Genomic DNA, 15,384 nt, shown 5'->3' on the forward strand with positions numbered 1-15,384 from the left:
TCTCATCCGAAGGACGGTGCTCACTCACAGGACAGAGTCCCTGTCTCTGCCCTGGGGCATTGGGGAGATTATTCATCACACCAGATTATTCATCAGACCAGAGGGGAAGAGCACCTCCTACTGGTCCTCCAACACCACTTCCAGCACCAGTCTCCGATCCAAGGGGAATCCTAGGCCAGACCTGCTTAGCTTCCCCAGGAAAGCCAGTAATGTAATGCAGGAGCCACTAGTGCTGGATACAGAGGTGATGTTGTTACAGAGGTGATGTTGTTACAGAGGTGATGTTGTTTGTTACAGAGGTGATGTTGTTACAGAAGTGATGTTACAGAGGTGATGTTACAGAGGTGATGTTGTTACAGAGGTGATGTTGTTACAGAAGTGATGTTACAGAGGTGATGTTACAGAGGTGATGTTGTTACAGAGGTGATGTTGTTACAGAGGTGATGTTGTTACAGAGGTGATGTTGTTTGTTACAGAGGTGATGTTGTTACAGAAGTGATGTTACAGAGGTGATGTTGTTACAGAGGTGATGTTGTTACAGAAGTGATGTTACAGAGATGATGTTGTTACAGAGGTGATGTTACAGAGGTGATGTTGTTACAGAAGTGATGTTACAGAGGTGATGTTGTTACAGAGGTGATGTTGTTACAGAGGTGATGTTGTTACAGAGGTGATGTTGTTACAGAGGTGATGTTGTTACAGAGGTGATGTTGTTACAGAGGTGTTGTTACAGAGGTGATGTTGTTACAGAAGTGATGTTACAGAGGTGATGTTGTTACAGAGGTGATGTTACAGAGGTGATGTTGTTACAGAGGTGATGTTACAGAGGTGATGTTGTTACAGAAGTGATGTTACAGAGGTGATGTTGTTACAGAGGTGATGTTGTTACAGAGGTGATGTTGTTACAGAAGTGATGTTACAGAGGTGATGTTACAGAGGTGATGTTACAGAGGTGATGTTGTTCGCAGCTTTATAAAACTCTTCGCACCCTCAGGGGCCCCAAGGCTGTACCCGACAATAAAAACTGGGAGGATTCATCTGGGCAGAAATATATATAAAATAATCCCTTCTCATTGAATCACTGTCTGTGTTTTTAATGGGGTGCCATGTGGCTCAGTAGAGGTCTTTTCTTATCGGTTTACAGAAGGGAATAAAAGAAAATGTAAACACAAGATTAAAAGGCCCTGAATGTTCCAACTAACAGTTGATGGTTTCATCTGTTGAGAGTGGTTGGATGTGTTTTTTACTTTGCAGTTTTATCTCTCATTGAGCCATTTGATCTGATCACATATTCTTCCTAGCCAACAGCAACAAATGTTCAGCATATTAGGCCAGTTGGGAGTCTGGCAGTGAGTTCCCATTATAAACCTCCAAGCTAGATGTTAGAGGAAAAAACTCTTACTACACGCTATTTCACAACAATGCTTTATGACTATTAGGCACAAGGTACTGTGCTAATGATCAAGGTTTTGAAAGCAAAAAAGACAAAGAAAACAAATAAATGAGTAAAAAGCACATGTTGTAGACACATTTGAGCCAGGCATTCATTAAGGTCTCAGTGGCTTTCTTTCATTATTGTACGGTATTTTTCAACCTGGACCATATTTTCTCATCTCACAACAATTTTTAAAATTGCGACAAGAAGCAAGAAGAAGAAGGTCCAGTATTTGACAACATTATGGAAAGGACCCTACAGAGAAATAAAAAAAAAATCTTTACCTTTTGCTAGATCCAGTCTGTTTGTTATTGTGTGTAACCAAGGCAATCTCCTATTGTAATCTAAGATATATTTATTAATTATACTTCTTTATTTAGACAATCTGTATGACTTCCACCTAACTCTGCCCATTACTGTCCTTTCCGGTGCTGCTAGATAAGGCTGTGTCCTCCTCATCCTCACCTTGGGTTTTAGTTTCAAGTCACCCTTTAAATCAAAGCACTTTAGCTTGACCTGCAAGTATTCTTTCAAGGGCTCAGAGATTCATATTCATTCATAAAAACAACATCAACACTATTTTCTCCAACACTATAGTAGATCCTTAACCAGTAACAGTCAAGAGATTCACTCATTCATCTGCCATAAGGGGAGCTCTGGGTCAAACAATCCATAAGATAAAATAGATATGGAACAGGAGACTATTTTAGGTCAAAATCTACTATATGGCTGGATCATGTGTGATGTGTTTATGCTCACACTAAGTCCATTGAATAGAGGATTGTTGAGTTTTGTCGCAACCTGGTACCTTGAAAAAAATGCCTAATCCGGCCAGTCCTCCGAGTGAAGTTTAACTTCTCCGGCACCGAGAGCTTGAGACGTGTCTGATTCTGCAGGCTGCTGCGGGGCGGTCCTGTCAGTAACATCACGCTAACGCTAGTGATCTGTAATGGTTAGCACTTGCGCCCACTGGAGCAAACGGAAATGTGTGCTGCACGTACGGCCGACCAATTGAGTCAATTCATCACTCAGTCACTCCGCGACATTCGTGTTTCCAGGGCTGTGGCCCCGCTGTTGCAGTCCAGCCAAAAACGCAGGGAAAAGAAAGAGGACGAGGAACCGGCGGGAGAAGAGAAATTGATAGAGGAGGCAGACGAGAGATGAGGCACTTGCACTTAAAGGTGGTGACTCTGTTTTAATGGCAGTGACGACGAGTCTCCCGGTGACGAGACTCCTGCTCAGGGTGGGGGGGATCAGGAGCGGACGCGGCTGGGAGACGAGCCCATTGGCTGCCATGTGTATCACCTTGGGGCTCGAGAGGCTCTCTACACATTATGGTAGAGACACAGACACCACGGCCGGAGCAGTAATACAAGACAAACTCGGGGAGAGAAGATGAGAAACGAAGGGGGACGGAGAGTGAGCGAGAGAGAGAGAGAAAGACAATGAGAGAGAGGGGGAGGCAGGAAAATCAATAGACTTCTATATGCAGCATGGAGACAGCGTGCCCTCTCACCGCTCCAGACAGCCAAGGACTCGCAACAACAGCCAACAAACTGAACATATATCCACACAGACCCATACTGATAATGCACCACCCCATGCATCGCCCTATCAATCTTCCTCTGCCACACCCACCTCCAAACACACATACACACACACCAAATGTAACAGTGTAATTTGGTTGGGGCCTAGCTGCTGTGTTATTGATGTGCAAGACGTCTGATCCATCTCGGCCCCCGGCACAAAGCTTCGGCCAAGACAGCTATAACTCAGCAGCATCCCATTCGCCAAGTTTCACACACACACACTATCAGCTACACTGTATCAGCTCGCCTTTGGTAATTTAAAGGTTGGGACAGACAACGCCTGCATTACTGTACCCACTTCCCACTCCATCACCTCACAGATGCCACTGCCGGGAGAACCTCAGTAAATTTCCAGGAATGTTTACCTTGCGGAGAGCGAGGCGGGTTATAAACTATTCTAATGTTATGCAGAGATGACTGGAGAGGACTTTTGTAAGTCTTTGTCGGAGTGCAAACTTGGTGCACTTCACTTTGATCACAGCCTAACATTTAAATCCTGAAGCACCAACTCACTTTGAATTTTTTGCTTGCAGGATGATATGGAGAATGTGGAAATAAGGGTATGAGTGATTAAGAGATAAATTTAAATCAACCGTGGTTACTTTCTTACTGTAAACAGTATGACAGTGTTCACAGAGAAGGATTAATCCACCCTCTGTGTGTTTGTGTGTGTATGCATGCGTGTGCACGTGTGCGCGTGTGTGTGTGTGTGTGTGTGTGTGTGTGTGTGTGTGACATGTGGGATGGATTATCCAGGTTTACCCCTGTGCAAGGCTGGAAGCTTCTTGGCATGTCATGTGTACAGTATGTGTGTGCGCTTGTTCACATATTCATTTCTTGTGTGTGTGTGTGTGTGTGTGTGTGTGTGTGTGTGTGTGTGTGTGTGTGTGTGTGTGTGTGTGTGTGTGTGTGTGCGCGTGCGCGTGCGTGCATGCATGCATGCATGTGTCTGTGTGTGTGTACTACATCCACCCATCTGTGTTTGTGTAGCTGGAAGGCAGAGCTATGGGGAATTGGAAGGCTGGATATGGCATCGCAAACCAATGTCTGACCTTATCACTTGCAGATATATTATGGCCAAATAGGGACACAGAGGGCTGAGACAGTCCTGATATCAAATAATTAATTAAGCTTAGAAGGAAGTAAAAAAAGGTAGCAACAGAAAGACAGGCAGACAGACAGACAGACAGAAAGAAAGAAAGACAGACATACAGGCAGACAGACAGACAGGCAGGCAGACAGACAGACAGACAGACAGACAGACAGAAAGACAGACATACAGGCAGACAGGCAGACAGACAGATAGGCAGACAGACAGGCAGACAAACAGGCAGACAAACAGACAGACAGACAGACAGACATGCAGACTGACAGACAGAAAGAAAGACAGACAGACAGACAGACAGACAGACAGACAGACAGGCAGACAGACAGACAGACAGACAGACAGGCAGGCAGACAGACAGACAGACAGACAGACAGACAGACAGACAGACAGACAGACAGAACTAAAGAGATGGACACAGTGGGTAGAAATTGCGTAGAAATAGCAGTCATTGCTCTCCAGAGACTCAGAGGACTGCCTTAGTGTAGCTGCTGATCATTGATTAAAGTTTTATGAACTCCAACCTACACGCCTGGGGAGGACGCACTCACCTCTCTCCCTCTGCCTCTATCCACCTCCATTTCCCTTTTCCTAGATCTCTCTATCCATCTGCCCTTTCCTGTCTCTCTCTCCGTCTCTCTCGCTGCAGTAATAGAACCTCTCTCTCTCTCTCTCTCTCTCTCTCTCTCTCTCAGTAATAGAACCATTGGTGTAATTTTCTCTGTCCTATAAGTGACGACTACAAAAAGGTCATCCAGAGGGAGGGTTCCTGTGCTTCTAATCACTCAGCCGGAGCAGGGCCACTCGCTCCATTCAAATGCCAGCCTTCAGAAAATCCTAATAATTACACCTTTCCCCCCTTCGCTCATGCAATAAACATGGGCAGCAGAGCGTGTGTCAGCAGAACTCTGCCCTGCTCAGGTGTCCTTCAGCAAGATGTCCTTCGCTGTTATAATCAGTGGTTCGTACTGCCGCCTCACGTCAAGAAGGTCCTTTCTGTTGCATGTTCTCCTTCTGTTTGCACGGGTTTCCCACAGTCCAAAAGACATGCAAAATTGAACACTACTCTAAATTGCCCATAAAGGTGTGTTTGTGTGTAACATGGTATATGGTGTAATATATGGTGTATAGTATGTATGATGTAAAATGATGAAGATGACTTATGTATATGATTGTTTTTTAATACAAACTAATGAAGCAAAGCCTGCAAGCTACTGCAGGCAACCTGTGTGCCGCTGTGCAGATGTTGCATGAAGTGCGTCTTGCCGTCACCAAATGGGCGTTATAGAGTATGTACAGTATGCTGCCGAACTCACCTGCTCGCCCCCTGCTGCTGCACCACACACACTGCACCGGCATCCACCTGTGGACTCTGGTCCATTCCTCATGCAGGATTTGCATTGAACTCTCCCTGCTCTTGCATTTGCTAGCTTTTAATTTAGCATTTTAATGCTTCTTCCGATACATGTGCCATCGCCAGCTGCTTCGTTTCACCTGACAACGAGGGGTTTCATCAGCAGGACGTAGCGCGAGGGAGGATCATGCTATTCCCTCCTGTTCCCCTCCCCCCAAACAGGCGCCCGACTGATCAGAGGAGGCACTAGTGCAGCGACCACGACACATGCCCTTAATCCAGCTTTTCACCCGCAGACACGGTCAATTGTGCCTGTGTGGACGCACGACCAAGCCAGAGGTAACACGGGGGCTCGAACCTGCGACCCTCGTGTTGGTAGGCAGGGAATCTACCGCTGCACTACCTGGACACCCTTCATTTCGCCTTGTAGGGAGTGATCCAAACAGAGCCTTGACTCCAAGATCAAATCTATATGTACGTTTATTCAGAATTAAATGTTCCCATTGAGTACAGTACATGAGTTGATTGAATTTAACTACAGTATATTATACACTCAGCATGTAGCATAGTTTTGTTGCTCATAATATGATGCAGCTCTACAGAAAGAGTCTGAACAAGCTCTGTAGTATATAGCAAGTTTGAGCAGTTTCCCCTCATGTAACAAACAGCCTGTCAAGGTGAAGTTTTAGAAATGCACTGTACTGCAAGATGGCTAATGCTATATCTTCGAAAACCAGAGAATGCCAGAATGCTGAGAATGCACAAGGGGTATTACTCTAGCAGCGTTACACACAAAATATTCCAATGCATTTTCTCAGCAAACAAATTAAACGGCAAGTAAACACGTTTTGCCTCTTTAGATTTCAAATTAAGACAAGAAAGAGACGGGTGTCCCTAACCGCATAGCATTTGTTATGTTAATTTACTCAGCTGCTTTCTCCCCACAGTGGGAGAAATGCAGCAGGTCCATTACCCATCAAAATAAATCAATGTGAACAAGCTGAGATAAAGGACACACACCGCTATTATGGGGAACATGACCAATACGTTCGGAGACGGAGTGTGCGGGAGGAAAGTTGAGTCGAGCAAGGGAGGAACGCAAGTGAACAAGAACGGAGCAGAGGATGAGAACGCAGAAGAGACTGCAGTCAATTACCAGTCCCATCTTGTAGTTGGCGTCGACATTGATTTGTTGGGGAGTAGGCTCTCTGTTTCTCCCCAGTTCACCTAATTGTGCTCACTCTGACCCACTAATTACTTCACTAAGGCCTGGTGGCTTTCAGGCCATGTTGGATAGAGCTGTCTCACCACCAACCAAGGGAAGGAGGGAGAGGGAAAGAAAAGAAGATGTATTGAAGTAATAAAGGAGAAGAAGAAGAAGACGACTAGATTAAGAATGCATGACGTGGGAGAGAGAGAGTGTTGTTCCCTTAAGTGAGAGAGAGAGAGACACAGAGTGAGACAAGAGACAGAGAGAGGAAAGGCGCCTACACATGATCCGCGGTAAAACAGCTCCGCGCCCGCTGTCCCGCTGTTTTCCTATGGGGGGAGAGTGGCGCTTCTCCACTAGGCAGCAGCACTACCCTTGGTGATGCGCACAGCTTGATTTTGCCACTTTGCTCCACGCTCAAAGTTCAAAATATCTCAACGCCGACCTACTTATCGCAGACCTTTCGTGAGCGTGACTAATCAGCGGAGAAGATCTGCGGCTCGCCTCTCGTCCTGCAGATTTGCGTAGCGCTCGCCAGATGGCTCTACCTCGCGGTGAGAAATGTGCAGACCTCTTATCACGTGAACGCGCCTTTTAAAATGAGAGATGTGTATTTTGAAGGTGGTTTGTGGAGCATATGGACTCGGCTGGGAGGTGTGCAGCAGCGTTAGCATAATGATGTTACTGTATGTCACCTCCAGACAGCGACGACGTGAAGGATGTTTCTGGCTCTCACTGAGCTGCATACATAATTAGATAAATAGCTTCTGATTAGATAATCACTCATAATAACGAAGATAATGACGACGGCAAAGTCAATTTATCAGCGGGACTAGGAAGCTTACATACCTGATGGGTTGAGCCCGAAGACCCAGTTGGGTACGAGGATGCCGAAGGGGTTACTGTAGCCGCTGTCTTTGGTCACCGGCGCTTGGTCTTCCTTAGGCTTGGGGTTCACCACCTTGAAAGGCGTCCAGCGACTTCCCACCACGAAGGACTCGGACACTGCTGACCTGGATTCCATTTCAGTGGCTCCGCTCTTGGGGTATGATGCAACGGTGGTCAGCTGAATGAAGGCTACAGTTGATTGAGATCCATCACTGGGTGTTGCAGTGGCTGAGAGGCGGGACTGCGGGTCAGCTGTGCTCGCCGTTTTCTCGTTGTCTTCCTGATCCCATGCGATGGAAATGGGCGGCTGCTTGGAGGAAACGCTGTCAGAGGGATCTCCTGTGGTGGTCGTTGTGGTGGTGGTGGGATCTGTCCTCTGTGTGTCTGTGGTCATCAGAAGCTCCACTGTGGTCGTCTCGGAGGTCGTCAGGGGCTCCATGAGGGCTTCAGGCGTGGAAGTCACCATGTCAGATTTGGTGACTTGCTTGATCCTGGCTTGATCCTTGCCCTTCTTCCTAAAAACAGATGTAAACTCTGGATGGGAATTGTCTTCTCTTCTGTTTGAGGAAGGAGAGGAGAGATGCTCAGTAGGCCGGCGGACATAGAGGATCTCTCCCTTGGCCTCCTCTGCTGTCTCTGGCCCCTGGGGGTCCTGAGGTGGGGTGGTGGGCTGCGCCACTAGTTGCCACTGGGACAGAGTAGTGTGCTCAGCTATAGTCATATGCTCAGTCTGGCCTCGGGAGAGTGAAGACTCTGTTTCGCGACCGAGTTTGCTGTCCAGAGTATTGGTGTTAACGTTTGATCCAATCCCACCAGGGAAGTTACTTCCTTCACCACTTCCCTCCATCGCCTTCTCTTCCACTGTGGCAGTTCTACCGGCTGGCGGGTTGTTGTTACCCGCTTCTTCGTCCTGGTCCCTCCCCTCACCGGAATAGTTTTCTGGGTTGTCCAATCTGAGGGAGGTGGGCAGGGTTATCACCTCCAGAGGCCCGGCTTTAGCCTCCATGGGCCCCCAGGTGGAACCTTTACCTACATAGGCCACGTTTCCAGGGGGGCCTAGTTTGGAGCCTCTCATAGCCTTGATGGCCCACCGGAGCTGGCTGCTGGGGACCGGTGCCGAGGCCATGCCCCCTCTGGGACCCTGAGGACTGGATACGTTGACAGGTTCACTGGGTGTTGTTCTCTCATTGGGACCTAATGCATGGAATTCTACAGGGAACAGAAGGAAACAGACTCATTAATATGATTCTGCTGAAGGGAGGGATTTGATTTAATTTAATTTAAAATCGCCTGCCTGGCTTCTCCTGAAACTCTTACAGAATACCAGATACCACACGAATGCCACGTGTAACAACATGTTTCACAGTTTATATTTATCGTGGCTGATATGTGCCCAGAAGCGCTTTTGTGTAGTTCATTTAAGGTTTGCATAAATATGCATAAATAAATCAAGACATTAAAATGCAATTGGGAGTTTGGCTCAATTTCCCCTGGATGGTATGTTCTCCATTTGTAAGCTGTAGGCTAGTGTTTGGTGAAGGCGGCTATTTATAGTCATTTGTGCTAAAGTTAGATGTATTAGGCTACTCTCTTCACCAGTGGTGCTGAACGCTGTGGCTGCTAAAGCTACTGGTGTTTGTAGACAAAAGCCTTGAGCCGCCCATTGTCCGACCTCCATAACCACACACACACATAAACAAACAGGTACACACACAGACACACAAATGCACACAGGCACTGCACGCACGCACACACACACACACACACACAAAGGATGGAAGTATATATTCAAGGCAATTTCACACTTCCTTTCTCTGTCCCTTCTTTCTCGTTCCCTGCGGACTCTCTTACCTCAAACAGCCCCCCCCCTCTGCTGTATTATGTTTGCCTGTGGTGAGACTGTCCATGTGGAAAAATGCAGGACCACTTGCACCACCGTCGGCAAACTACTTCCTTTGTGCAACTACAATAAGCTCCATCTAGAGATGTTTATTTAGATGAAGTGGACCACTGTACCTTATGTGCTTACGGCTTTAAACCAGACACTGTCTACACTATCAATAATTCATGCTAGCTGTATGTGTGACTCACGACTGGTGTTTTCTTTTCTTCTTTTTTTAGGGCAGTGGCACAGTTGGGTTATTGAGCACCACGGCTAGTGTTGCTGCTGCCATCATCATCATCATCATCATCATCATCATCATCGCTCACGTTGGCTTGACTGTCCTCAGTTCAGTTCAGACGTCTGAAAAGCATGCGGGTATGCTACACAATAAATTACCAAGCGAAGGAAAACATACCCGAATATGTCTACGCATAAAAGATTAAAATGTATGTAAATTATTCAGAAGGTCTGGTGTTGCCTCACGCCTAAGTGAGGTTTATGAGCCAGAGGTTCATTTCCATAAGAGCCACGTAGACCGGCGTAATTGTCCTATTAATAATCTGAATAGCTAATTACCCCACTTTTACAACACACGCTGATGCAAGTGAGAATAATTAAACGCATTAATCTGGTTTGATCATCTATGTAACGACTGATGTAATAAATAAATGGAGAGAAATTAGTCATAGGTTTGGATGATTTCACGGTGCTATTTACAGCCGAGTTGTTGTTCTAAATCTGTTGTAAATCTGTTTGTGGAGGGCTTGTGCTAAGCGGATGCTGAGGAAAAGGCGGTGCCTCAACCTGAAATTCTGCAAAACAAACTTATAATAAACTCTATTCATATCAGTAAATAGGGGTAAAATCAATTATGTGGCTTCATTGTGTGTTTCCAATGGGAGAAGTTCTGCTGTGTTGACTTCCCTTTAGTGGAGTAAACTGCTGAGAGAATCCCTCGGGTCAACCAAACATGATATTAAATTGTGAGAGTTTAGGCTGACAAAGAGGGAAAGAGCAGGGGGGAGAGAGACAGAGAGAGAGACAGAGAGAGAGAGATTCTCTGGTACACAGTGTATGCTGCCTCAGTCCCTCCGCAGATACAGCATCTAATAAAGAAGGCTGTGAAGTGATTGCATGACCATGTGAATCATGGCACACTCATCTACATTGACTGTTGTGTACAAGTCCCACTGCGCGTTGATCACAGACTTATTTCCTGTGGTTGATGAGCCTGGTGTGAAGCGGTCATTTATTTCTTTTACAGAAGATCAGGACCTGCTTGCAGACATTGTTGGTATTCTAAATGCTTTTGCTCTACGCAGATGACGCAACTAATACTGTATGAAAATAATTGATTCGAGAAAATTCTCGAAACAGGTTGATTTGTGTTGGGGGAAAAAGTGAAATGATCTCAACCCACTGATAGATCTTTGCACTTGTTTGAAGAAAAAACACGACTCAATATTACCTTAAATTACTTTGTTAAGAAGATGGATGCTTTCTGTAGTGCAACGCATGCTCCCCGTCTCCATCAATCAAAGAGGCAACATGGCACCATTGATTACTCGAGAGCTTTGAGATCCAAGGGAGAGCCGGCGGTGTTCAATACGACCGTTAATTCAGCCCTCTCTGATGCTAGTTTAAGAAGAGACATCAGTTCAGCAGCTTTCCATCAAGACAACATGAGAGAGAGAAGTTACCCCTCCTCCTGCCTCCCCCACTGCTCAGTTCTTCCACATCTCTCCCTCCCTCCCTCCCTCCCTCCCTCCCTCCCTCCCTCCCTCCCTCCCTCCCGCTCTGCTCATCCTCGCCTCGGTGATAATTACCAGCTACCTTCAGAGAATCGGGGCCAAATTGGCAGAGACGTAGACGGAGGTGAGAGCGAACGTCGCCACAGCCCAACCTCCTCATTAACTGGATGCGGGTGTGAATAATGCATGCAGACTAAAGCTTAGCTTCTCAGCCGACGTGAAACGTTAATACCTGGGGGGGGGTGTTGCGTCGGATTCCAGGTAGCCTAGCTCCGCTGCGAGTATTTATATTAATGAAACCGGGGTGATTGCTGGGTGAGAAAATCCTATAGCCTCTATTGAACGGTTCTTAGCTGTCTCTGAGTGAGAGTGTATAGACTATAGAGTCTTACAGTCTCAGTGTGGCTGATGCCCAGGGATATGTTATTTCCATGTGGTAGTCACGAAAAGCTGCCAGCCTCCCCCTTGTATCCAGACAAGAGCTGACTGTGCATATAGGTCTTTCTCAGTGAATACACTGCTTCTTTACGTTTCCTACAGGTGCACACATTGATGCCTGGGAGCTGCTCAGTACCACCAGACTCAATGAGCAGCTTCAGTGGAGAAGTTTGGGGGGTTAGGTGGTGCCTTGCTCGAACAAGCCTCAACAGTAGTTGTCGACGCAGCAACCTTCCGGTCAGCAACCACCGCTCCTCTCTAAGCTCCAGGCTATACCGCTGTCTCCTTATATATAAACTGGAGGAATGGCAGGAATTGATTTGAGGCTTGAAGGCAGAGTGTGTTCAGAAGAGATGAGTGGGAAATAGTGACCTTTTCTATCCCCAGGTGTACGGCAGCGTTCTGCGGAGAGCTCACCGCACCGTGGATGTTACCTGCCTGACAGGGCCTCCGGGTTACACGTTCATACTCACTCACGTAGCGCACATGTATGTGGCACGTGCCCACACACACACGCACGCACTCGCAAACACACACGCACGCATGCACGCACACACACACACACACACACACACACACACACACACACACACACACACACACACACACACACACACAACAAACGCACAAACTAACTCGGGACCCCTGCAGTTGTCAAGCCTTCTCATACTCCTCAGAGCATCTCTCTTTCTCTCTCTCTCGCTCCCTCTCTCTCTCTCTCGCTCTCACTGTTAAACAACACATATGTACGCAAACCTCAATTCTAACCTAAAAATTCAAGTTTAAAGGTCCTTACACATCAGGAGCGTTTTTTTCATGCGATAATAACAATAATATTTTCCGAACCTATATCAGTCAATGCAACCGTGCATACCAACGGCGGAGTTTCACTGAACGTTAGTGCAGTGTTTATTTTTTCGAACCACGGTCGATTTTTCAGGAATTCGTGTACACATCTGTGGCTGTGATTGACAGGTGGGTCAAAACTCGCATCGCAATTTCGTGCCGTATATTCGCATCGCTCTTGATGTGTAAGGACCTGAACTGTCAGCTTTTCTGTCAGCCTTTACATGAAGCACCATGTAAATAAATATCAGAATGAAAGCAAAATAGTCTCCATTCACATACTCTGGATATACAGATAAGCCCCTTTTAGTTTATGTTTGCAACTACCGTTTAATTAAATGTACAGTGATACTTCAAATTGCCCTGAGCAGGAATATATTATAACATACTCCAGGGAAAAGTAGAGGAAGTGGAATGGAGAGAAGAGGAGCTATTTAAAAAGCATGATATAAACAGTTCCTGTATTTACTAGCAACACGTTTGAACTGAACACATCCTTTTCTGCTGGCCTTCCCAGTAAACTCTAGGCTTTCAAATCCACACTCAGCTATTTGCTTTTATAGGTTAGCAAATAATTCTTATTAGAGATACTGTAGCATCAACACAAAATCATTTCAAGATAATGTGACATCTGGATAAAAGCAGGATGCACTCAGGACACACACACGCACACACACACACACACACACACACACACACACACACACACGCACACACACACACACACACACACACACACACACACACACACACACACATACACACACACACACACACACACACACACACACACACACACACACACACACCAATAAGTGAGAATTAGAATCATGAAAAGCTCGTACCATTAAGAGTGGATGGAGGATTGGTAAGAGATGAAGTTGGGTCCTTTTGGTCCTTTTCCCCAGGCTGAGTGGTGGGGTCACTGTGCCCTGCGTTTTGGACTGCAGGCACTAATGGAATCAATGGCATGACCTCTTTCTCCTGCTCAGACAGACCCTCTTCTGGACTGTGCAGTTCCCTGGTAGGCAGACCCTCCTCTGGACTGTGCAGTTCCCTGGTAGAAGAAGCACCACTCCTATGCTCCATGATAGCGTTGTCCATGCTGCCTTTGTTCGCCGCGGCTTTAGGTACACCCGGGTTCCCTCTGGCTGCTTCCCCCTGAGCCTGCTCCTCTCCTGCTCTCGCCTCGGGCACTGAGGTCCCTGCGGCTGTGGCAGCTGGACCCTCTGTCTCGTCCTCCCCCTCGCCTCCAGTCCAGTACCTAAAGGGCCTCATCAGAGAGTTAACAAACTCCGCCAACACACCGTTACTGGTCTGAGACTGGGGAGTGGAGGGCGCCGTGGACGATAATGGTGTGGGGTCAGTGGATCCAAAATGGCCCCCGTCTTCCCCGCCTTCTTCTTCATGGGCAGAACCTCCATGGCTCTCCAGGTGTTCCAGGGCGGAAAGGCCCAGGGTGTTGCTACTCTCTGTGGCCCCAGAGTCCTCCTGGCTGGTTTGGCCGGTTCTGGGCCCAGCCTGGGTATTGCTGCCCCAGACCTGAGAGTTCTGGATGTGCATGACTACGTGCTCCTCAGAAATCTCAGAGGAGTTGTCGCTACCAGCAATGGAGTGGACCCCTGCCTCATCCAAGTTGACCAGGCCAGTCCAGGTAGAAGGCTTGGGGTAAGGGGTGCCACGCTGGGCTTCAGTGACCGAGGACATGGCCTCTGCTGCTGGGTGTGCGGTCTGGTACGAAGTCAGGCCCTGTGCCTCCGCTGCCTGCACCCCTGCTGACTGATGGGCTGGAAAACACAACACAGATTTTGTTGTTGTTGTAAAGACCATAAAGGCCACATAAAAATGCCTGTACCATAAAGAAAACAGAATGCACAAAGTGCTAAGGTTTGACATACAAAATGGGTAGTTAAAAAACACACATTTAACTCAGAGCAGTCGTCGCTGCTGGCACCTGACCTGCCCTATCGGCTGCAGCACAACACAGCATTGAACTTCACTTTATTACTCTCCTGCCGGTGTTATTGCTATTGAAACGATTAAATTCAGATCAAGGAACAAAGTATTAAAGGCTTTGCAAAGTTCTATCACACAAGTGATGCATATTTCTTTAAATCCATTAAAGCAAACGCCTGCGGCCTATCACTATTGAATTATTGAAAGCGCATACGATTATGTTCATGTGGTATTAATGAGGTTGTACAAGCAAAATTATTTACATGAACATGTCATGAGATCCCTGGTATTAAACAAAACATATGACCACTTTTATCTACTTTGCGAGCTGAAAGATATCATTTGTTTTAAATATTCATTTAAATGTGCACAAAACATTGTCGGTGGAATGGAGTGGCTCATCGATCAGCTGTATTTCTTTGACAAATGCACTGCTCTCGTGCTGTTTGTGTTTACATAAACTGATTAGGTTATGCAGATGTTTTGCTGCGATTAAAAATGTACACGCTGGCATTGTAAAAACAAACAAATATAATTAATTCTATCTGCAGAAATATCATTTTCAAATATCATCCTTAATCTCTAGTCTGTCTGATACAGTCTACACTGCACTGGATACAAAATCTCAGCATCAAATACACATGATCAATCCACACACTATTTAGTGGGGTGTAAAGTCATTCCAATCTGAAGATGAAACTAAATTGAGTCTCAAGTGGGACATAATGAAAGGACAAGGTCAAACACAAGGTCACAGCAAATCCCTCTTGGACATATTCTCTCTCTCTCTCTCTCTCTCTCTCTGTCTCTATACTGTATCTATCTACCTTGCTTTCCACTCCTTCTCTCTCTCTTTGTTTCCTCAGTCTTAGTCTGGGTCGATCTCTCTTTCAGGCTTCACTACACCGCAACATACAAGGCTTCAAA

General features: G+C 46.5%; 1 protein-coding gene across 1 annotated transcript in view; it reads right to left on the bottom strand.

Annotated features, from left to right (window-relative positions):
* The window catches only part of ncanb (neurocan b), a gene marked incomplete at both ends in the record, with an annotated part of 109,052 nt that overhangs the window by 65,439 nt on the left and 28,229 nt on the right, over positions 1 to 15,384 (bottom strand). Inside the window, 2 exons of the mRNA XM_083647236.1 lie at positions 7,543 to 8,790; positions 13,347 to 14,288. Coding sequence (XP_083503362.1) covers positions 7,543 to 8,790; positions 13,347 to 14,288 — 2,190 coding nt within the window. The remainder of the gene's footprint in view (positions 1 to 7,542; positions 8,791 to 13,346; positions 14,289 to 15,384) is intronic.

Source organism: Poromitra crassiceps (assembly GCF_964638095.1).
Source record: "Poromitra crassiceps genome assembly, chromosome: 12".
Taxonomy (NCBI): domain Eukaryota; kingdom Metazoa; phylum Chordata; class Actinopteri; order Beryciformes; family Melamphaidae; genus Poromitra; species Poromitra crassiceps.